This window comes from Harpia harpyja, chromosome 5, assembly GCF_026419915.1.
Source record: "Harpia harpyja isolate bHarHar1 chromosome 5, bHarHar1 primary haplotype, whole genome shotgun sequence".
Taxonomy (NCBI): domain Eukaryota; kingdom Metazoa; phylum Chordata; class Aves; order Accipitriformes; family Accipitridae; genus Harpia; species Harpia harpyja.
The window spans coordinates 31,098,558-31,122,649 of record NC_068944.1 but is presented as its reverse complement, the minus strand read 5'-3'; the positions used below and the strand labels follow the sequence as shown (position 1 = coordinate 31,122,649).

Genomic DNA, 24,092 nt, shown 5'->3' with positions numbered 1-24,092 from the left:
GTTTAGCATGTCCTTCAAAGTACATTCCTCACCACCCTTCAGCTTTCTGCTTGGAATCATCTTTGCTCCTTACCTTCTCTGTCTGTTCAGGAATATGGATACTTTCATTTCCAAATACAATTGGATATCTCACAGATCTGCATCTGTATAGATGACCTGTTTTATCTTTTTCATACTCACAAACTTTGTCTCTCTCTGACATCTCTTCAGATTACCAAGTGTAGCGTAGCTGCAGTAGAAATCTTCATCTGTCCTGTCTCTCCCTTTGAGTATCTTGGTTTTGACGATCATGGGAAACGCCATCCTCCTGTCTACTGCATGGTCTTGTAACCTAAATATCTTCCTCAATCCATGCAGTTTAGGAACTGAAGAGTTACATCCACATCTTATCAACTCCTTCTTTTTAATAACTCTTAGATGGAACATATTCCAGCTAAAGCTCTTAAGTATATTCCTGCCCCATTCTGGATATTCAGTAAACATTCATTTTCTTAAGTCTTTCATCTGACTACAAGATATTATCTTTTCACTGTTTAATTAACTTTCAAGATTCTTCATAACTTGTCCTAATTAACCTCTATACTCCTGTTCAGTAAGAATGAACACCATATGCTGGTTACACTGTATGCTCACAACGCTCAGAAATGTGCGTGGATGGTCAATGGTACTTGTCATTCTTATGAATTCCTTATAATAAACACTGGCAAAAAGAAAACAATATCTCCTTCAAAACTTCCTTTGTGGTGTTAACACAAAAAGTCATGCTGGTGTATCATAGATGATGATACTGGCTGGGCTGCTGGAACACTAACAGAACTGCTTATCATATACTGACGAGTATTTCTTCTTTTTATTCCCTGAGTTTTTTCCCCTCAAAATTGCTCTAATCTTCACTGTTAGAATGTAAACTCTTTGAGTTACTCTGAGACTGCTTATCTGCAGACAATCTTATCCTGGAATAATAATAATACAAACAACAATTACTTATGCATGATAATCTCTTGGAGACATCTGCTAAGATGATGGTTTAAGTCAAACTCATACAAGCAGAGAGGAGAGAAGAGACACTTTTGGGGTTTTCTTTCTTAGGAAACTGCTAAAACAATCCACCCCAAATATGTCAATTTTGTGGTATACTTGGAATGTTTATTTGTTGAACTGTAGTTCCTTGAGCCACAATACAGACTACCTTGTAGCACCTGTCAATTTAGAGACAATTTATAGCCCATTCTTCCTCCAGCCTTTTCCATCCTGCCTCTGACATCAGGTCACTGTAACTTAGGAGTCCTGGTCAGGTTTGACCAGTGCCTCCATGGTCTGATCCAGCTTCAGCTGAAGTGCTTGGATGTTGTTTCAGTCTTGAAAAGCAAAATACAGACAATGACTTGGGCACTTAAAATGGGACTTAGACACTTAAAGAGTCTGGCTAAGCCCGGAAACTGAATTATGAAAGCTCTTGCTTCGTGGCTGCTTATGCTGCAAGGCTCCAGGAAAATGCCACAGGTTCTTCTGCAAGCGCAAAGGTTTCCCAAGTTCCTGCAGTTTGCTTTAATCTGTACTGCTCTGCACACTAAGTGGCTATCTCTTTCCTAAACCATATTAACATAACCAGGCCATAGCGTTCAATTTAGGCCCACTTTAAGTCTATTTTTTTATTGGTAATTGAATATTTTTATTAAAAAAAAGCAACAAAATACAGATAACATTCACTATCACTAATCTACTTCCCATGTTAAAAGATCTGTCAGTAGTGTTTTTTCCTGTGCTATTTTAGAATGACAATAGCAAGACTTTCAGAAAATGTAATGGGAGCTGTATAGTGCAATTAGTGCTTTTGTGCTTGTGAATTTGCAAGGTTGGCTAACTGCTGATATTGATTTTATTGTTATATAGTGCCATAAAAATCAATTGTAATGCATACAGAGGACACTATTGTTCTCACGTGATCTCTTCATAGGTGCCTGGGTTTGCCAGCTTCTGGAGAAAACACGCTCTGAGCATGTAGATAAGACAGATAAATATTATGAATGCAAGTAGAGATGTAGGAAATTGCCTCTTCTCCAGGAGTTCCTTGGGATTAAGCCATTTCAGAAGCACATCCTAGTTCCCCCTAGATGTTGCAGGAGCAAAACCACCATAAGTGTAACTTCACGTCTCATCAAGTATTTGTCCAAATACCATCTCTGAATACTCTGTATTACATTCAGTTTAAATCATGAGGGGTAAGCCTTTGGCCTGGGAGATTGTGTTCAGTTTTTTGTTCTGATTCAAACTTCATGTATGACCTTGGACTAATCTCCTGCTACTTAACTTGTACTTCTTTATGGCTGCAATTTGTTATACCTCTGAATTACCTGATTTAAAACACTGATGTATCATTTGGCTGAATAGGAGAAGGTTGAATAATTCACATCTCTCTCCTAGTATTTTTTATTGAAGAAACTGAGTATCTGACTTTGTTCTTATTATGGAATGCAATTATTTGCAGAGAAACAACACAAATCTAAATACTGTGGAGGTTAATTGGTCTTAAATTGGGTTTCTACAATGCATGGACATAGTGCTTCATTTTTTTTAATCCTCATTAAATTATTTTTTTGTTAAATTAATAGAAATGTTACCACCAACATTAATGGAGGATGTCGCACTGCTCTGAAACTGGAAGTATTATATATCCACTGGTACAAGCAATCTTGAAAGCTGTGGCTGATTACAGGTGGGAATATCTATGACGATAATAGAAAATATAATGGAAATCAAACTGGATAAAGGCTACTCTTCAAAGAAGACCTACAGAGTAGAATACAATATGCTAAAACTGAATAATTCATTGTAATGGGTAAATCTACTCCTGAAGTAAAAGATTTACAGCTGTTCAATGCCTTTCTTGATTCTTTCCACCTTAAACAGATGCTTTAGTTGTAAGGCACAGCAATGTTGTGATTTGCTGCAGGCATTTCAAAGCCATTTGGGGATTAGTGGTCAGTGTGCTGTTTCTAAATGCATGTGAAGGGAGACAATCTGCATGAAGACACAGTCTTAATGCCAAACTTACAGTTGCATTACTTACACTATTGGCTATATAATATTTATTGATTTGAGGTGGAGGCGATCGGCTTTTGGGCAAGCATGGGAGAATCTAGTTGACCGATAAAGAACATGTTGAATGTGTCTCACTGTCAAGGCTTGTTATGGCAGAAAACAGACATTTCATCTGGGGAGAATGTGAAATTAAGATTCTGTTATTTTAATACAGATGATCACATTTATGGTTGACTTTTACTTTTGTGCAGTGTAAACATTTGTAATGGTGAAAAGTGAAGGAAGAAGTGCTTTTAGATTCCTATGTGAGCATGGCTCAGAAAAACCCTTCTATAATGCTTTAGACCTTTCAGTAAAGTTGTCTTCATTTTTGTGTAGTCTCATTTGACTATTTCATTTATAGTAATCACCGCTACACCTTAGGCTTTCCAGATATGCAGGTCCTGTGAAGTTGTCAGGCACCTTGGGCAAAAGTACAATTTTTTTTTTTTTTTTTAATCTGGAAAAGATTTACAGAGGAAAAAAGAGGACAGATCAAGGGTGTGTGATAGCCTTTAGCCATCCCGAGTTCATCAGACTTCTGTTACAGTCTGATGCATACTATTTTAATTCCTTTCCTCCTGGTGTAGGAATAATAGCATCAGTTGTTCTTGTCTGTTGCTTTTCAGACTTTGCCATAGTTGCTTTAGAATATTTTGCAAGATGCAATTGCAATATGCCTTGGCTTTACAGGTCAGTAAACTACCATTCTGCAGAGTGTTTAGCTGGCTAGTTGCATGATTTCTATGTATGGTAAAACTCTGCAAGATCAAAATTATGGCCAATATTTCCCTTACCAATGAGAACTGGAGCAAGGTCAAACTACCAAACTAAGGCCACTGGTGTAGTCATAATTAGCTACAAGACTCAAATTCAGGAACCACTCTTGCTTTTCCTGGTGCTTAGCCCATTAGCTTCTGCCTCCTGCATATTTCTGCCTCCAGGCTTTGGTATGCTCTTACTTATGGTGCCCTGAATGATCAGCAAAGTTTGCACAGAGAGACAGTCTGCAGTTTTCTAATAGAGGCTTCTGCTCTTGCAGGCTTTTGAAGAAAGAGCTAGATGAGCATTGCCAGCGGCTGGTCCATGAGATTGGGTGTGTGAGTCTTGCAGTCTTCAAGGACCCAGAGGCTGAGTTTGGGGTCCATGTTACCTGACTAACATAAATTCAGTAAGCAGAAGGGATTTGTAGGAACCTGTCTTCATCTTTGTGAGCCACTGTGGGGGACAGGCAGCATCTTGGCAGATGGTGGTGGATGAACTAGCAGATCTTAGGTGACCAAGGGCTGGATCAAGGGATGACAACCATTTTGTCCATCATGCTCCATGTCAGCTGAGCTAGTTGTCTCAGAAGGGTAGCATCCTGTTCAGACATTACCGTAGTGACTGTACTTAGAAATTTTGAAGCAGTGGTTTCTCTATGGCACACTGTTTATTAGACCTTGCTCTGGGGTGCATAGCTCCCTGGTGTCCTAGGAGGACACTAAAGAAAAAAATGATGGCCTTTTAGTACTGGTTTCTATATTTTGATGAAAAATGACCTTCAAAAAGGAGACTGAAACCATAGTATCAAAATAAGAGAGGGAAAATATCAAATGATGGGAACAGTAATTATACGTTTATGTTCTCCTATTATCATCTATGACCCAGATCAATGAGAAGGCTATGTTCCCAGCTTTCATAATTGCACTGGGTGCTCCTTGGTTTCTGAGAATAAAGCCATTATAGCTGTTTGTGCAGGCGTCTGGCCTAAGATACACTGGTAAGATCCTTAGTGAAATTTAGGAAGACCCCTTGCACTTCAGCAGATGGGAGTGGGTGCTGGGACAAGCTGGTTCCCATGGTCATTGAGGCTTGCTGGGATTTTGCCTGGTGTATGATGCATGTGTACTTGTGGATACTGACTGTGAACAAAACTTTGCTTTTGCAAATCATGAGATGTAGAAAAAGTTCTGCTGAGGTGACAAGGAAGGGCAGAATCCAGCTTTGTATATGCTCTGTAGGTGTAAACCCCCACGAGGAGATCTGGCCCTAAATCTAGCACTGGAGTTCTTCCTCCAAGGGAGCCTAGATCTTCCTCACCTGTGCGCTTTAGGTAGCCCTAGGGCAGGCCAAATAGAGACTATGTTTAATTTTTTAAGTATTTAATTCAGCGGGATGCACATAATGATCCCATCTACATGACAACCAAGGTAGTCCATGATGCAAGGAGAATGGATTGCACTGAAGATACCTAGCTGAAGTACACATTTTAAATAATGTGTACTTGTTTATGCTACATTACAGCACTGTTTCTACTTAAGATATAGGCAATATGTAGTAGTGCCTGAGTACAGGAGAGGGCATATCCGTTTATGTATACTTTTTGTAAGCTTTGTACTAATCATAGGACTCACTTTAAAATAAATAGGCAGGTACCAAAAAATTTTGGCCAGTAGCAATTAGATAGCATTGAAAATATTTTTTGTCATATTTTAGCAAGACAGTTGAAAAGGAATTAACTTTATCTTTCACAACTCAGCACCATTAAGCTGAGCAGATATAGTGAGATGCTGTCTCTATGTACAAAAGAATAAGTGAACAAAATAATGCCAGATGGCTTAAAAAAATGCTGCCAAAGGTCTGTTCCAAGGTCTTGAGAGCAGAGTAATCATTGGAAAGAGGCCCATTGACTTGTTTTAGAGCAGACACTGATATGAATCAGGTGTTCTTTTCTGAACCATGGTAACAGTAGTTTACTGTTTTTACTTTTTTGTGCTTTGTTGAATGAAGGGATGAGTAAAATTCATGACATGAATTTTCAAAGCTTAGCCTGTGAATTTCTAATTTCTTTTACTTCTTCCTCTATTTTAGCAGTGCATTGGCTCACTGGCTTATTATTTTGCAGAAAAACAAAGTAGAGGTTATAATAGTCCCTTGAGGAATAAAAAAATCAGTGGAATTAATCTGCTGCTTATAAGCATGTATTTGGACTAAGTCTCAAAGATTTTGAAAATAGTTGCATTTACCCTGTCAGAAACAATTTGTAGGAAAAACTTTCTATTCTCAGCAGAATAGCTTCACCCATAACAATTCCTTTAAAAGTGAAAGGAAAGAAGAAAGCATTTTATGGGCTTTGTCATAGCCTTATCTAATTACCTTCTGAGAGCCCATTTCTCCTTTACAGCCTCTGGGAACTGAGAATTCTTTAAGGCTCTGCTGCAATAAGCATATTGCATAAATAAATTGAGAAAACTTAAGCACTTGCTGCAAATATTCTTTTCTGTTTTGCAGACAAGAATGAATTTGGCTGCCAAAGTAATCAAAAGGTTCTACATAAGAGACAAATGGTGGACCACATATGATTCACAGGAAGGACAACATGTAGTCCTCTCAATTTAAATGACATAATCTCAGGAAGACTTGATTCTTCTAATTCATTAATGCTCAAGACTTCTTATTCAAAATCTTTTTGCAATATATTTCTTAAAACCCAGAAAATTTACTTCTAACTTTCTATTCTAAATATTACAATGAAGTACCCTTTATTAATATTTTTGTACCCGGAACATCCATATGCTGGCAAGGTTCTCTGTTGTACAGAGAAATACTTCAAGTCAAGACATGCAAGATGCTGAATTCATTGAAAATTTGCTTCCCTGTGTATTCCTAGCATTGGTCTCAGGTGTGTTGGATGGACTGGCCCTGACGGCATGCAGATTTACCTCATCTGTGTCTACAGGCTACAATTGTTCTTCTCTTCTTAAAAGATCCATAGGGGCACAGGGTTTTGTAAGTCCATGGCCTAACTCAGAAGTATCTTTCCTGAACTCGACCAGAAACTCTCTTTTCCATGCCTTCTGTACATTGCTCCTTCTTACTGATATGCTTGATAATCCTGACAACCTTAAGCAATAATGTTGTAGTCTCCATACAGGTATAGAATGATCAGGTGTAAGTGAATATTTTTTAGTCAGTTTATTATCTAGTTAGAAGAATTTGCTAAATCTTCTTTGCTATAGTGAACCTGTTGGTATAGCAAACATTCATCCGAGGCCCAAGGGAGTTCATTATACTGAGGGTGAAGTGTAGCTAAGAAAGTGTTACACAACTCTCACAATATATTATCAAATTCTCTGCATATTTCTGGACAATATTATTCTTCTGTAGATGAAATTTTTAAATATAAAGGTTGGCTGTTACCTTGAAGCTACTGCATTATATTTGGAGACCTAAACAGGAGTTCTGCAGGCTGGTTGAAGATCTGCAGCTTGTACTGATTTGGTGGAATTTACAGAGAATTGACACACGGTCAGCTGTCGAAATTGTATGCAGGTGCTAAAATAGTGACATACATGCTGAAGTGTAGATGTTAAGGACTGAATGATCTAAAGCATCTACATGGTCTCCATTAAAGCTTGCTGAAATTACACACTACAACAGATATATAGATAATTCAGTATTTATATATTTTATAATTAAAAAGCAAGCCCACTATGTAATTATTATACTGTTATCTAAACATGACATCTATTAAAAGTTTGCAGTTATAGCTCCATGCTGGGCTATGACAAGGTAAGAAAATGATCAGCAATGGCTCCTAATATCTTAATATCCATAATTTTTTAACTATATTGAAATCTTCACTTGTTATTTGAAATGCTGGTTCATGTAAACTAGTCTTGAATCCTTAGGGCAGCCTAGTATCACAGGTGTAAGGTACGTATCTGTTTCCTTGAATTTTAGAGTATTTGAAAATTATTTTGTTGTGGAAACAAATGTCACTAGAATGCAAAGGAGCCGGTATTGTTAGATGCTGTAGGAGTGCAGACCCAGAAAACTGGGAACCCAAATGTCTTCCTATCAAATTAGGAAGCAAAAGGCAGCAGATAAAAGCAGACGAATCTGAGGAGTTGTAGCAGGAAATGGTGGCAATTTCTGCATTGTCAAAGAAAAGAAGGCCAAGGACCACAAGCACCGGCCCACTGATTGCCCTGTTCCATAGCTGTTAGCATGCTCCCTCATGGGGTTTCTACCCATGCCCAGGCATAGGCCAGGGGACAGCGCAGACCAAGGACTGTTCCTAAAAGGTGATGTGGGCAAGGCTGTGGCACATTTGTCTTGTACCAGTTCCCTCTTGTACAGTTCGCTAGTACTATCCCAGCAGCATCTGCACTGTAACATGATCCTAATGCCCCTTCCTAGGGCATGCAACAAATACTCTCTTTCATGCCATAAACCCACTTTGAACTGAAAAAATGTACACCGAACCCCCAATAATTATGTCTTAAGCCCACTAAGATGCTACAAGAGAATGCTGGTGACACCCAAGGCCCAACACTATGCAGTGTGGATGTGACTAGTCTGTGCTAGATACAGACAGTGGTCCCTGATCTTATTTTATTTAGCAGTTTAGCCAATGAGACTATAAAACCCAGTCTTCGTGTCCAGGATACATCTCCAGGTACTGCATGTTAGTTGTTAGGTGGAGTCCCTTTTTAACATGGCTGGAGTGCTGGGGAGAGGTTCTGGGGGTTAATTTTTCTTTACCAGCTGTGCCTGGCTGAGTAGCACCATGCAGGAGAAAGCTTTATGTCTGCATAGTTGTATTGGCTTTGTGTGGCAAGGTTTTGGTAGTGGGAGGGTTACGGGGGTGGCTTCTGTAAGAAGCTGCTGGAAGCTTCCCCTGTGTTCGAGAGAGCCCGTACCAGCCAGCTCTAAGATGGACCCGCCGCCGGCCAAGGCCGAGCCAATCAGTGATAGTGGTAACGCCTCTGTGATAACATTTTTAAGAAGGAAAAAAAGTTGGGACAGAAGGAAAACGGCAGCCGGAGCGAGGAGTGAGAACATGTAAGAGAAACAGCCCTGCGGACACCAAGGTCAGTGAAGAAGGAGGGGGAGGAGATGCTCCAGGCACCGGAGCAGAGATTCCCCTGCAGCCCGTGGGGAAGACCATGGTGAGGCAGGCTGTCCCCCTGCAGTCCATGGAGGTCCACGGTGGAGCAGATATCCACCTGCAGCCTGGGGAGAACCCCACACCGGAGCAGGTGGGTTCCCGAAGGAGGCTGTGACCCCGTGGGAACCCCGCGCTGGAGCAGGCTCCTGGCAGGACCTGCAGATCTGTGGAGAGAGGAGCCCACGGAGCAGGTTTTCTGGCAGGACTTGTGACCCCGTGGGAGACCCACACTGGAGCAGTCTGTGCCTGAAGGACTGCACACCATGGAAAGGACCCATGCTGGAGCAGTTCATGAAGAACTGCAGCCCGTGGGAAGGACCCACGTTGGAGAAGTTCGTGGAGGACTGTCTCCCGTGGGTGGGACCCCACGCTGGAGGAGGGGAAGAGTGTGATGAGTCCTCCCCCTGAGGAGGATGAAGCGGCAGAAAATAACGTGTGATGAACTGACCGTAAACCCCATCCCCGTCCCCCTGTGCCGCTGGGGGGGGGGTTGGTAGAGAATCCGGGAGTGAAGTTGTGTCCGGGAAGAAGGGAGGGGTGGAGGGAAGGTGTTCTGAGATTTGGTTTTATTTCTCATTACCCTACTCTGGTTGATTTGTAATAAATTGAGTTAATTTTCCCCAAACTGAGTCTGTTTTGCCTGTGACGGTAATTGGTGAGTGATCTCTCCTGTCCTTATCTCGACCCACAAGCTCTTTGTTATATTTTCTCTCCCCTGTCCAGCTGAGAAGGAGAGGGAGTGATAGAACGGCTTTGGTGGGCACCTGGCATCCAGCCAGGGTTAACCCATCACAATAGTTTAAGTAGGAAAATGAGTGATATCACCTTAGTTTTTCCAGCAAGAGAACTGCCAGTGTCAGGCAGGCTCTTGGCCTGTTGCCACCCCTACCATGACAGTGCCCCATCCTGTCTCCAGGGCTGCAATACTCCTCTTGGTGCAGTCTGGTACTAAATGAATGCCGATGAATGATTAGATTGACTTTTCTCATGCTGATGCTTTTATGTCATGCTTAACAGGATCTTAGCATGTTTTAGTGATTGTCAATCTTAATTCCTCTGCTCAGTGTCTGTGATGTCAAATCTGTTTGCCCTACTAAGGACGTAAATCTGCCCAGTGAGACTTCTGGCTTCTGACTAAATCTAGAATACTGGGCTGCAGTTTGGGCTGAAATTATTATTCTGGAAACTCCTATGATTCACAACATTCCTAGATTTCATGTTGTGGTGGGTCGACCCTGACTGCATGCCAGGTGCCTAGCAAAAGCTGCTCTATCACTCCCCTCCTCAGCTGAACAGGAGAGAGAAAATATAAGAAAAGGCTCGTGGGTTGACATAAGGACAGGGAGAGATCACTCAGCAATTACTGTCATGGGCAAAACAGACTCGACTTGGGGAAATTAGTTTCATTTATTACCAATCAAATCAGAGTAGGATAATGAGAAAATAAAACCAAATCTTAAAACACTTTCTCCCCACCCCTCCCTTCTTCCCTCCCCCCCCAAAAGTGCAGGGGGATGGGGAGTGGAGGTTGGGGTCAGTTCATCACACGTCTCTGCCGCTTCTTCCTTCTCACACTCTTCCCCTGCTCCAGCATGGGGTCCCTCCCACAGGACACAGTTCTTCATGAACTTCTCCAACGTGGGTCCCTTCCCATGGGTTGCAGTCCTTCAGGCAGAGACTGCTCCAGTGTGGGTCCCCTGTAGGGGTCACAAGTCCTGCCAGAAAACCTGCTCCAGCGTGGGCTCCTCTCTCCACGGGTCTGCAGGTCCTGCCAGGAGCCAGCTCCAGCGCGGCCTTCCCACGGGGTCACAGCCTCCTTTGGCACCCACCTGCTCCTGCGTGGGGTCCTCCGTGGGCTGCAGGTAGATATCTGCTCCAACGTGGAACTCCCTGGGCTGCAGGGGGACAGCCTGCCTCACCATGGTCTTCCCCACGGGCTGCAGGGGAATCTCTGCTCCGGTGCCTGGAGCATCTCCTCCCCCTCCTTCTTCACTGACCTTGGGGTCTGCAGAACTGTTTCTCTCACATGTTCTCACTCCTCTTTCCAGCTGCTGTTTCTGTGCCTGCTACAACTTTTTTTCCCTTCTTAAATCTGTTATCCCAGAGGCACTACCTCCATTGCTGATGGGCTTGGCCTTGGCCAGCCGCGGGTCCATCTTGGAGCTGGCTGGCATTGGCTCTGTCGGACATGGGGGAAGCTTCTAGCAGCTTCTCACAGAAGCCACCCCTGCTACCAAAACCTTGCCATGCAAACCCACTACAGCGTGTTTTCTAATGCAAACAGTCCAGCCTGCCAAGATAATTCCTCAGGATACAAAAATGCATGCGGCTCGGGGTGACACTCACTGATGCCACTTTTGCAGTAAGCATGTTTTGCATCTGTTTGTACTGGCCAGAACAAACTGGACCCAACCCGTGGGAAAGATGGGCAATGATTCAGACTTGCAGCACTGAGGACCAGACACTTACATATTAGTTCACTTTTAGAAAATGCTGTTGAGGCATATGATATGTTTGGGTTTTTTGAACATAGCTGACAAATTCATACTAAGACTACTTACAAGGCTTTTAAAATCCTTTCAGCCAAAATGAGTTGCTAGAAACCTGCCTGGAACATAACTTTGAAATAATGCTTCACAGCAGTAATTAAATGTATAGACAAATAGACTTTTTGTGATGCATATATTCTCATTCTTCATGTACTTTCTCTTAATTATAATGAGTAATGCTTTACAATATGGGTAGTTTAATGCAAATTACCTTGGTGACTGTGTTAAGGGAAAGGTGAAAGCAAAAAATGAGGAGAATGCTCATGCATTTTGTGCTGGTTCCTGTACAGTATAAGTGCAAATCTGGAAATCTGTTTCTAGATGTTGGTAGTTCTCTATAGGCCAGGAGACATTGTTATTTGGAAGCAGATTGGAAGTGACAAATACTTTCCCTGGGTGGGGGTGTGGAAAAACGTGGGTAGTTTCAGAATTTGATTTGTTGAATGTATCAAGCGTGGTTGGTGTGTTGTGTTTCTAGTTCTGATTCTTATAAACTTGATGGACAGATTGAGAAATCTGGACTGGACATGCAAAAATACATATTCCTTTGCCAGCGTGATTAGAGATGCGTGAGAAAAAGGTATTTTGCTGTTTTTTTTAACAAGTTTAGATACTCCAAAGGATTTTGCATGTACAATTAAAGCAGATGTATGCATAAAAAAAAGGCGAAAGCTCAGCTAGAACTAAATCTGGCCACTATTGTAAGGGACAACAAAAAATGTTTTTACAAATATGTTAACAGTAAAAGAATCCCAAGGAGAATATCTATCCTTTAATGGATACAGAAGGGAACGTAGCAACCAGTGATGAGGAAAAGGCCAAGGTACTTAATGCCTTCTTTGCCTCAGTCTTTAATAGTGAGTCCAGTCATCCTCAGGGTACTCCACCTCATGAGCTGGAAGGTAAGGATGAAGAGCATAACATACCCCCCTTAATCCAGGAGGAATTAGTTAGGGACCTGCTACGCCATCTGGACACTCACAAATCTATGGGACCTGATGGGATCCATCCAAGAGTACTGAGGGAACTGGCAGAGGTCCTTGCCAAGCCACTCTCTATCATCTATCAGCGTTCCTGGTCAACAGGGGAGGTCCCAGAAGACTGGAGGCTTGCCAATGTGACTCCCATTTATAAGAAGGGTCGGAGGGAGGATCCGGGGAACTACAGGTCTGTCAGCCTGACCTCGGTACCGGGAAAGATTATGGAACGGTTTGTCCTGAGAGCACTCACACGGCAGCTCCAGGATAAGAGGGGGATCAGGCCCAGTCAGCATGGGTTTACGAAAGGCAGGTCCTGCTTGACCAACCTGATCTCCTTCTATGACCAGGTGACCCGCCTAGTGGATGAGGGAAAGGCTGTCGATGTTATTTTCCTAGACTTCAGCAAGGCCTTTGACACTGTCTCTCATGGCATACTCCTTGAGAAGCTGGCGTCTCGTGGCCTGGATAAGTGCACTATTCACTGGGTGAAAAACTGGCTGGATGGCCGAGCCCAGAGGGTCGTGGTGAATGGGGTGAAATCCAGCTGGCGGCGGGTCACGAGTGGTGTTCCCCAGGGCTCGGTGTTGGGCCCTGTTCTGTTTAATATCTTTATTGATGATTTGGATGAGGGGATTGAGTGCACCCTCAGCAAGTTTGCAGACGACACCAAGTTGGGAGGCAGGGTCAATCTGCTTGAGGGTGGGGAGGCTCTACAGAGAGATCTGGACAGGCTGGATCGATGGGCTGAGGCCAATCGTATGAAGTTTAACACGGCCAAGTGCCGGGTCCTGCACTTCGGTCATGGCAACCCCATGCAGCGCTACAGACTTGGGGAAGAGTGGCTGGAAAGCTGCCCGGCAGAGAAAGACCTGGGGGTGCTGGTTGACAGCCGGCTGAATATGAGGCAGCAGTGTGCCCAGGTGGCCAAGAAGGCCAATCGCATCCTAGCCTGTATCAGGAACAGCGTGGCCAGCAGGAACAGGGAGGTGGTTGTTCCCCTGTACTCGGCACTGGTGAGGCCGCACCTCGAGTACTGTGTTCAGTTTTGGGCCCCTCACTACAGGAAAGACATTGAGCTGCTTGAGCGTGTCCAGAGGAGAGCAACCAAGTTGGTGAGGGGCCTGGAGCACAAGTCTTATGAGGAGCGGCTGAGGGATCTGGGGTTGTTCAGTCTAGAAAAGAGGAGGCTGAGGGGAGACCTTATCGCTCTCTACAACTACCTGAAAGGGGGTTGTAGTGAGGTGGGTGTTGGTCTCTTCTGTCAGGTGTCTGGAAATAGGACAAGAGGAAATGGCCTCAAGTTGAGGCAAGGGAGATTTAGGTTAGATATTAGGAAAAATTTTTTTACTGAGAGGGTTGTCAGGCATTGGAACGGGCTGCCCAGGGAAGTGGTTGAGTCACCATCCCTGGAGGTATTCAAAAAGCGAGTGGACAGGGTACTCCAGGGCATGGTTTAGGGGGCATGGTTAATGGTTGGACTCGATGATCTTGAAGGTCTTTTCCAACCGAAATTATTCTATGATTCTATGATTCTATGATTCTATAATTTTAGTAAATATGTACACAAATGCATATATGCTTTTGCATGTGGAAATGAGTCATTTTCTATTGAAAACATGGGGCAAACCAGCTCCACAAGTTAGACATCTAGAAGTTAGACAGCAAGGATTCAAATAAGATATTTCTGTTGTAATAATTTTTTTAATAAAAACCACAGTGATGAAGTGGTTTATGTTTTTCGATTAGTTTTCAAAATACATGATTTGATAAAATCTGTTTTTCACTTACCTTAAGCCAGTATCTTTTCCAAGCATTGTGTGTTCTTACTAAAGAAACTTACAGTAATCCTAAGAGGGAAGCTGTGAAGGATTTGTACATGTGCATAGTTTTCGCTTATTTCATGGGAACAAGTAACACGACTTTGTTTCTGGTAGGATGACAGCAAGGTACTGCTGCCTCTTTGTGCCTGGGTGACTGGCTGAGTGTCATTGCATCAGGGATATTCTCACCAGTGGTTCAGTCTTACAAAGCATCATTTACTTAAACATGTTAACAAGCTGAATTCACCCTGTCTTATTCAATACGTACTCCAATAAACATCTAGTTTGAAACAGTTGAATCAGATCCTGAGCTTGTGCCAACAGCCAGGGCTTGTTCCAGTCTGTGTGAGTGAACTGACATGCACCAGCTGCAGATGTAACTACAAAGATGACTTAATGCTGCAAGTGTAGAATACCTATGTTCTTCTTCTGCTTATCTGTAATGTAAAAATATCCTCTATAACTTGTATTCTTTGTTGTGAAGCTCTTCTTATAAACCATGTTTTCCCCATGTTCCAGCTCAATCATAACTCCCCAAGAGAGACTTTTGCCTGTAAATTTCTGAGCAGTGTCACCTACTGTTATATTTGGTATGTGAAAAACATCCTTGTGCTTGATTTACAGACACAAAGAAATTTTTTTCATTTGTAATTGTGTTTATTTGCATCTCCAGGAGATATTTTTTAAGAAGGTTTTTGTATATAGGATTTGCCTACACACAAGGGCAGAGTTTAAAAAGATTTTTGAAAATCCCTATATGCCAAATCATATTGTTCACAAGCTACGTTAGAGTCCTGTCTAGGCTAACAGGCAGAGCGAGGGTGAATCACTTCTTGTCTTACCTTGGGAAATTATTATATTGCTATATACCTACATTTATATGAACTTTTACATTTTATGAAATGATTTACACTTGGTCAACTCCATGTTATGTCAAACATCCCAGTCAGAAAGAGTGCATAGGGGATGCTATGTACACTGTGATGGTATTTTTCTTATGTCCCTGTATGATGCACAGGACTGTAGGGATTCTTTTGGCCTGTGAGGTCTTTGTGTGGAGATACAAATAATTAAAATAAAAATCTGGCTTGCAAGATGTGGGAAGAAGGCATTTAGTCATAATACTGCAGAGCAACAATGGGGCACTGCTGATGGTCATGTTGATAAGGAAAAGTGTTAGAAATTTCCATAGATATGTGCAGTTATGAAAAGATAACTCAGAGCTGAAGCTGCTTTTCTATTTCCATGATAAAATAAAGACATTAGAGAAAGTCCATTATAGTTCATTAAAATCATCTTTCCATTAACACTAAGGGATTTTGGATTGTAAACCTTGACTCTATTTTCTACAAACTGTAATGAATTACTTAGTGCCTTTTGGAACAGTTTCCATAACAACTAATTTTTTTTTATGCCTTTCTACGAGGCCTGCACATGTTTTTCTAAATTACATTGTCACATTTTTCCTTAATCAGCCACACAACTTCACACTGGATTTCCTTGTGGTCTATAGAGGCTCAGTTTGCTGCTACCGCAATTTTAGCAGCTATGTGTTATAAGCTGAGCCTAAAATTAAGCAATATACTTTTCCTTACTTTAATGAGAGAAGTTGGGCTCAAGTCCTGAGTGAAATTATGAAAAGGCTCGGCTATAGTCTAACATGCCTGTTGTCCTCCCTGGGCCTCGTTGTGTAGTGATGCATAGCTGACTGCTGCCTCAGGTGGTATCACCTTCACAGGAGGAAACCCAAGGCCAGACCTGACAACTGTCCATCAAGTATAGCATAAAGATTATCAAATTAATCACACAGTGATTAATCACACAGGGTAGCTGACTTGTCTCATAGTGTCAAAGTCATATTCACTTATGCACAGTTCTCCCTGGTGTACGTAGCTGACGTGTGGCCTTTGTCAGTTAATGAAATAAAAGAACAAATCTACAGATCACAGAATCATAGAATCATAGAATCATTTCGGTTGGAAAAGACCTTCAAGATCATCGAGTCCAACCATTAACCATGCCCCCTAAACCATGCCCTGGAGTACCCTGTCCACTCGCTTTTTGAATACCTCCAGGGATGGTGACTCAACCACTTCCCTGGGCAGCCCGTTCCAATGCCTGACAACCCTCTCAGTAAAAAAATTTTTCCTAATATCTAGCCTAAATCTCCCTTGCCTCAACTTGAGGCCATTTCCTCTTGTCCTATCTCCAGACACCTGACAGAAGAGACCAACACCCACCTCACTACAACCCCCTTTCAGGTAGTTGTAGAGAGCGATAAGGTCTCCCCTCAGCCTCCTCGTTTCTAGACTGAACAACCCCAGATCCCTCAGCTGCTCCTCATAAGACTTGTGCTCAAGGCCCCTCACCAACTTGGTTGCTCTCCTCTGGACACGCTCAAGCAGCTCAGTGTCTTTCCTGTAGTGAGGGGCCCAAAACTGAACACAGTACTCGAGGTGCGGCCTCACCAGTGCCGAGTACAGGGGAACAACCACCTCCCTGTTCCTGCTGGCCACGCTGTTTCTGATACAGGCTAGGATGCGATTGGCCTTCTTGGCCACCTGGGCACACTGCTGGCTCATATTCAGCCGGCTGTCAACCAGCACCCCCAGGTCTTTCTCTGCCGGGCAGCTTTCCAGCCACTCTTCCCCAAGTCTGTAGCGCTGCATGGGGTTGCCATGACCGAAGTGCAGGACCCGGCACTTGGCCGTGTTAAACTTCATACGATTGGCTTCAGCCCATCGATCCAGCCTGTCCAGATCTCTCTGTAGAGCCTCCCCACCCTCAAGCAGATTGACCCTGCCTCCCAACTTGGTGTCGTCTGCAAACTTGCTGAGGGTGCACTCAATCCCCTCATCCAAATCATCAATAAAGATATTAAACAGAACAGGGCCCAACACCGAGCCCTGGGGAACACCACTCGTGACCCGCCGCCAGCTGGATTTCACCCCATTCACCACGACCCTCTGGGCTCGGCCATCCAGCCAGTTTTTCACCCAGTGAATAGTGCACTTATCCAGGCCACGAGACGCCAGCTTCTCAAGGAGTATGCCATGAGAGACAGTGTCAAAGGCCTTGCTGAAGTCTAGGAAAATAACATCGACAGCCTTTCCCTCATCCACTAGGCAGGTCACCTGGTCATAGAAGGAGATCAGGTTGGTCAAGCAGGACCTGCCTTTCGTAAACCCATGCTGACTGGGCCTGATCCCCCTCTTTTCCTGGAGTTGCCATGTGAGTGCTCTCAGGACAAACCGTTCCATAATCTTTCCCGGTACCGAGGTCAGGCTGACAGACCTGTAGTTCCCCGGATCCTCCCTCCGACCCTTCTTATAAATGGGAGTCACATTGGCAAGCTTCCAGTCCTCTGGGACCTCCCCTGTTGACCAGGAACGCTGATAGATGATAGAGAGTGGCTTGGCAAGGACCTCTGCCAGTTCCCTCAGTACTCTTGGATGGATCCCATCAGGTCCCATAGATTTGTGAGTGTCCAGATGGCGTAGCAGGTCCCTAACTAATTCCTCCTGGATTAAGGGGGGTATGTTATGCTCTTCATCCTTACCTTCCAGCTCATGAGGTGGAGTACCCTGAGGATGACTGGACTCACTATTAAAGACTGAGGCAAAGAAGGCATTAAGTACCTCGGCCTTTTCCTCATCACTGGTTGCTACGTTCCCTTCTGTATCCATTAAAGGATAGATATTCTCCTTGGGATTCTTTTTACTGTTAACATATTTGTAAAAACATTTTTTGTTGTCCCTTACAATAGTGGCCAGATTTAGTTCTAGCTGAGATCACTTATTCTGAACAACCATTTCGGGGGTAAAATGAACTCATCATTGGAAATAACATACCTGAGGCAGAAGTGAAGGTTTTTTTTCTGACATATTCACAGAATTCTAGTTGGTTATTGAGGCCTGAATTCCAGAACCGATGTAGCTTTGTTTCTATCCTGCTACTTATATTTTTAGGTAACCTTTGACCACTGTATTGTGCACTGATATTTTAGAAGTCATTGGCAAAGTTAAGTATGAACGAGTAGGAAAGAAGGAATGCTCACTCACAAGTACTCTGTCCCTTACAGTAAGAGAGCTTGTGGAAAAAATTATTTTGCTTTCAAAACTTTTCTGCTATTGTCTTTGACCAGTTTATATGCAGGTAATTGAAATCTCTCTTTATGGCTCTCTCGTTATGCTTTGTTTCCTCTCTAGATTCACTGGAACAGTGTACATTCGATAATCTTTTTCTGATCATTTTAGGAAAACTGACCACTGCATGTGTAGTATTTCAGAGGTAGCTAAGATATGGTTATACAAATACACCATGTCTCCAAGAATGTGTATGAAAGGACATGTCTTTGAAGGTATAGTGTGCTATACAATGTTTCCCCATTTGTTGTCCTTATGCAATGCTGCTGTTCTTGTTTGCTGACAAAAAGACAAAGGTTTCCTTTGGTTTGGCCCTTTGGTGAATTTCTCATGAAAGTTCACAAAGTTGCCCCATATCTACCTCATTAAAAAGCCCCTCTTTTGTTGTGCTTATGAAAATCATCTCATGCTGGCATCACTGTTTAGCCCACTCCTCACACCTGTCTTCTTGGAACCATGTTGGTCATTTTGTTGGTCTTAAGGAGATGGAGGTACTTCATCGAACACCTGGCTTGAAACTTCTTACCATGGGCAGAAAGTGTTAAGCGTTGTCCAAACTCTGTTGTACTAAACTCCAGACTTCTCAATATGTGGCATGACAATATAAATAATAATAACAAAGTCTCTTTCTACATACATGTATGTATACGTACAGCTGATATGCTCAGATATCTCAAAGGGGGTTCCTTTTGCCTAATTGTGTTTCGCTAAAAGTTAGTTGTCTTAAGTACAGCCCCAAAATTGTCAGTGACAAAGATCTGAGAGCAATCTGTCGCATCTATTTTAGACATAGATCTTTGAATAATATCAATTGCTTTCAGGAGATATGTCTCTCTTTCCTTTGATGTTATAAAGAACCTAGTCTGGCTTAGATTTAGCATATAAACTTTTGGATAGCTCGAGTTATGCAAGATTAATCCCCTGCTTGCTGTAGGAACTGTATTGATGCAGTTCGGGAAGCTGGCTGAGAGCTCCTTGAAAATATGTGCCAAATCTTTTTTCAGAGGAACAATGTAAAGCCTATCGCAATCCCAAAGATTAATTGCTACCATAAATAGGTCATCTGGGAAATGCACCAATTGATTCTAATGTACATTCCTTCTTAATGTGATTCTAAAGGACAAAGGCATATTACTTGCTGCAGAGACTGCTTTTAGTTTCAGTCTTGAATACTGGCTGCGGACAGCTGAGGATTACAAAACCCATGCATATGGCAGCAGCATAACCATAGGTAGAGCCAGACCTTAAGCTGATGTAAAGAAATGGAATGCTATGGAAACAAAGAGAAAAATTAAGTTCACCCCATCTTGTGGATTTGCCTCTTCATCGTTTCCTAACTAGTCTCATTCTGTCAAAATACCTTGTTCCTCAATTCTGTCAAATCACTTTAACTTTGGACTTTATGTGAGCTCTAACAGGTTAGAGCTTTAAATGGTTATCACCCATATCACCCATAAATGGGAAATTTCTCCTGTGTCACTATTATTATAGCTGGATGGCTTTCTAGAGACATACACAAATTCATAAACAGATTTTAGCTTAACAGAAAGAACAGTTAAATGCCACAGACATTCCTCATAAAACTTGTGATACATATTTCTTGGCAATCACCATGCATTTCTCCTTGCAAAATAAAATTTGTGAGACTGTTAAACTTAGGGAGAAAATAATAGCATTTGGAGGAGCTCTTTATGCCTTAAAAGTCTAATGTGAGTTTCTCTGGTGTTAGTGCTCAGGGCCTCTTTCATTCTCACTCTAAACACAACAATGTCATCTGTCTTAATAAAAAACCCCATGATTTTTGCAACCTTGAATCTATATGCAGAGCCCCACTGAGAGAAGTGGTGGATTTGCAGTCAGCTGAGCTAGTTAGCAGTTCTGTACTCCCACTTGCAGAGGGCAGCTCAGGCAGGTGGCATGATTAGCAGCTGAAAACAAAAGTACTTTCCTTACCTATTTTCTTCTGTTCCCGTGGATCCAATACTACTCTAAATGGAATGGATTCTCTACAGTCTTCCTTATTTGAAAATACACACTTTTGGGAAAAAAATGGACCTGTGAAGCTTCTTCAAGAGCATGAATATTCTTGTTTCTGTCTTCACGTATGCACTGCAGTTATAAGAAGTGCTTAGAACGATGCCCAGCAGGTTAGTCTTCCTATACAAGCTGATGCTTACAGTTTACTTTAGATTTCTTGAGGTTTATGTTTATTGCAGATCTGATATTTATTCTTCCATTTTATGTATCACTGTGATAATTTATATAAAAAAACCCAACAGATTTATATTTTTTTTTAAATAAAGCCTTTCAAAGCTTTCTTGATAGAGTTTATTAGGACAAACAATTGTGTGGTAGGAGTTAACTTAAATTAATGCATTTGATTCACCTTCAGGATTAATCTAGTTTTCTGCTGTCAGATGCCTGTGTGTGGCTCCAGCTGAGCACCAATAGTAAAACTATGGAAGACTTTCTTTAGCCAGGAAAATCAATATTGCTTATGAATTGGACAGTAGATAGGAATGGCTTTGCAATCCAGACAAGTGTTTCCCCAGAATAACATCTTTTTCTTTAGGTTGGCTTCCTTTTAGGTGTAAAAAGAGTTTTCATAGCACTTTAGTGAAGAGGAGGAGAAATGTAGTAGCAGATACATTTTAACTCTGAAGCTTCAGGCACAACTAAGTTTCAGACAGAATTAACTTGCTAGACAAATACGCATTTGGAGAGCAGTTGAGGTATGATGGAAGACTTGGGGACACTTAACAAGGAGGTTCAATCAGGTGATATTTTTATGCATATACTATTTTGGTGGGTATTTTTCTCATGCATGGAATTTTTTAACTCAGTGTTTTCTCTTTTTCTCTGCAAGCTGAGTGTTGCTGTGTGCATTGGGTTTTTTGCTGCCTGGAGCCCTTATGCCATCATTGCCACGTGGGCGGCTTTTGGATCGATAGATAAGATTCCTCCATTAGCCTTTGCTGTGCCAGCTGTCTTTGCAAAGTCATCCACACTCTACAATCCAGTTATCTATCTCCTCCTGAAGCCCAATTTCCGAAACACCATCACCAAAGATTTCACAGTTCTTCAACAGTTATGCATCAGAAGTTGTTTTTGTGTCAAGGCACCGCAGAGCTACAGATCAACTTTGAACACCAGTCTGAGAACATTTAAGGACAAAAATGAATCCAGCTGTAATTCTCTGCCAATTGTGGAAGAACGTTCTCATTTCCCCCGTGAAAAGCACAGTGATACTCTTGAATGCTTTCAAAGCTATCCAAAATGCTGTCAGGAGAGGCTAAGCGCTATGGAATGCCCTCCTCAAGAAACTGTGTCCTTGGAGAGCAACCTCCAAACAAAAGCGAGACAAGGCAGTAAGAAGTCAGTAAAGGTGGTTGTGCGGGGAGAAAAAAGCATTGAAATTGATACCTTGGAAATCACCTTGGAAGCATTACCTGTGCATCGTACATTTACAGACCTCTAGAGCTGCTTGCATGAAGCCCTCTGACAGTAATGTTGTTATACTGGATTTGTGAATGTAACTTTTCCTAAAGAGTCCTTCTACTACTCCATTTTCTAGACTGTTTCCTGTTTTTTCTCATACTCTTTGATGGGACTCTTGCTGCAGCATGGACATGCTATAAATACTGTATGTCTCTTGCCATGCCAACTTAAGTACGTTGTGCTAACTGTGTTCACATCATGAACTATGTCAGACAAATCCTCAGTGCATTTTGTAATGTCCTTCCACTCTGTTTTCAAAAGAATACACTAACCATTGAGAGATTTTCCATAAAGCATTATTACCCTTTCTAGAGTATGTACATTTTATATTCTGTCTGTTCAAAAGAAATAACTCAATGCACAGTTTTAAAAGGACAAGCTTATGCTGGTTTAATTGTTATAGCAACTGAAAAGGTAGATGCTAACTGAAATGCCTGTTTTCCAAGAAGTGATGCTGGATGTCTGCATATGTTGCATTTGCTGGGAGATATAGGTCACTTTGTTCCTTGCTTTGAGATGAACAGGCAGGTTCTGACCTCGTTCCACATGAATGAAATCAAAATATTTCTTGTAATTCAAGATAGTATGTAACTTTTGTTTACCTTTTGGTGTAATTTCAGAACTTGCCCTAGGACATTATTATTCCCAGTTTCCTGTATAGGACCTTGGAATTAGGAGGGTGAAGACCTGGCCCAGAAATACGACAAGGAGCAAGAATCGCTGCTGGTTGAAACCACTGAAACCTGTGAACACTACCCCAAGCAAAGATCCCAGTCCTCCAGGAATTCTTGTATTTGGCTTACAAGGACAATTCTGCAGAGTAAGATTAGGCACAGCTCTTCTTTCCTGTGTCCTCGGGCTCCTTTTTTCTCCCATGGAAGAGGAAGGAAAAAAAAATGAAGGGGTGTTGGAGAAAGGTCTTTTGAAATGGTTGCTTCTACTGGTTAGGGAGGATTTGGTTAAACTGCTGCTCTATTTCACGGCTTGCCAGCAAGAAGCACCATATCCTCTGCTGCTGCCGTGAGAGCAAGGGCACGCTGGGAGTGCCAGGCTCTCATTTTGGCCAGGCTAGAACCAAAATTACTATAGCTTTGTTATTAAATGTGATTATAGCTTTGTTGTCCAGCTGGAGTTACATTGGGCAATAAGGCAGTCCTCCTCCCAGGGACTTTGCCATCTGCAGGGCCAGTTCATCCTATGCTCCCCAGGAGACGCTAACAAAGCCTCAGGGGAATACCTGTATCTTTGTAACAATAATGATTCATCAGCAACAAATTTTGCTGCTGTTTCTGTGGTGACTTGAAGAAAATGTAACTGACTGCAAGAGGAACAGCTGTGTTTATGAAAGTCTCCAATTAGCCACTTCAAGGGATTTTCGGTTGCTATTGACTACATTTGCCTTATTTACTTGGGACATAGAATTTTCTGGCATGTTTTTACACTGCCCTCACCTCCCCCCACCGAAGCCTCCTTTTATCCTCAATGTTTTTGTATATTAATAATCATTAACATACTTTTTATTGGATTTCCATGATGCATATATGTTTAAAATACGCGACCTAATGAAAAGTACAAAACATTTACAGGGCATTACAGAAAAGAAACCCTCCCCAAGGTAAAAAATACTGTGTCTCTTCCGGAACTCCAAAAAAGCAATCAGAAAAGGCAGCTGGACTTTGAATGCTCAGAAAGTCCTTTCATTGCGTGTTTTCTCCAACACTTCCCAAGACACATGGCTCAGCAGCGTGGCACAAACGGGAACCTAGTTCTATGGGGCTGCAATTACTGAAACTGCTGTCTCTGACTTCAGGTGAGGTGGGATCAGGCTTTGAAGATCTTTAGGCAATGCTGGACTTTTCAGATAGTGAATCGGTGAAAAATAGGAGTGGAAGCTACGTTCAGAGGTCATCTGGTCCTTCCCGCTTGAAGTCCCATTGACGTCAATACACAAAGCTGAGTATGTGAATAAATCTCTGGAGGACTCACTGATAAAGGCGTATGTTTGGAGGTTTTAACTGGCCTATCATTGCAAAGCCTAAAAATGTCACGCTATCAAAAGACAAAAAATTATAATCTGCATCGCG

At 42.3% G+C, this 24,092-nt stretch overlaps 1 protein-coding gene across 1 annotated transcript in view; it reads left to right on the top strand.

The window, feature by feature from the left end:
- The window catches only part of LOC128142184 (opsin-5-like), a 28,418-nt gene extending 6,102 nt beyond the window's left edge, over positions 1 to 22,316 (top strand). The window contains exon 5 of the mRNA XM_052788059.1: positions 21,377 to 22,316. Coding sequence (XP_052644019.1) covers positions 21,377 to 21,988 — 612 coding nt within the window. The 3' untranslated portion in view covers positions 21,989 to 22,316. The remainder of the gene's footprint in view (positions 1 to 21,376) is intronic.
- The last annotated feature ends 1,776 nt before the right edge of the window (positions 22,317 to 24,092 follow it).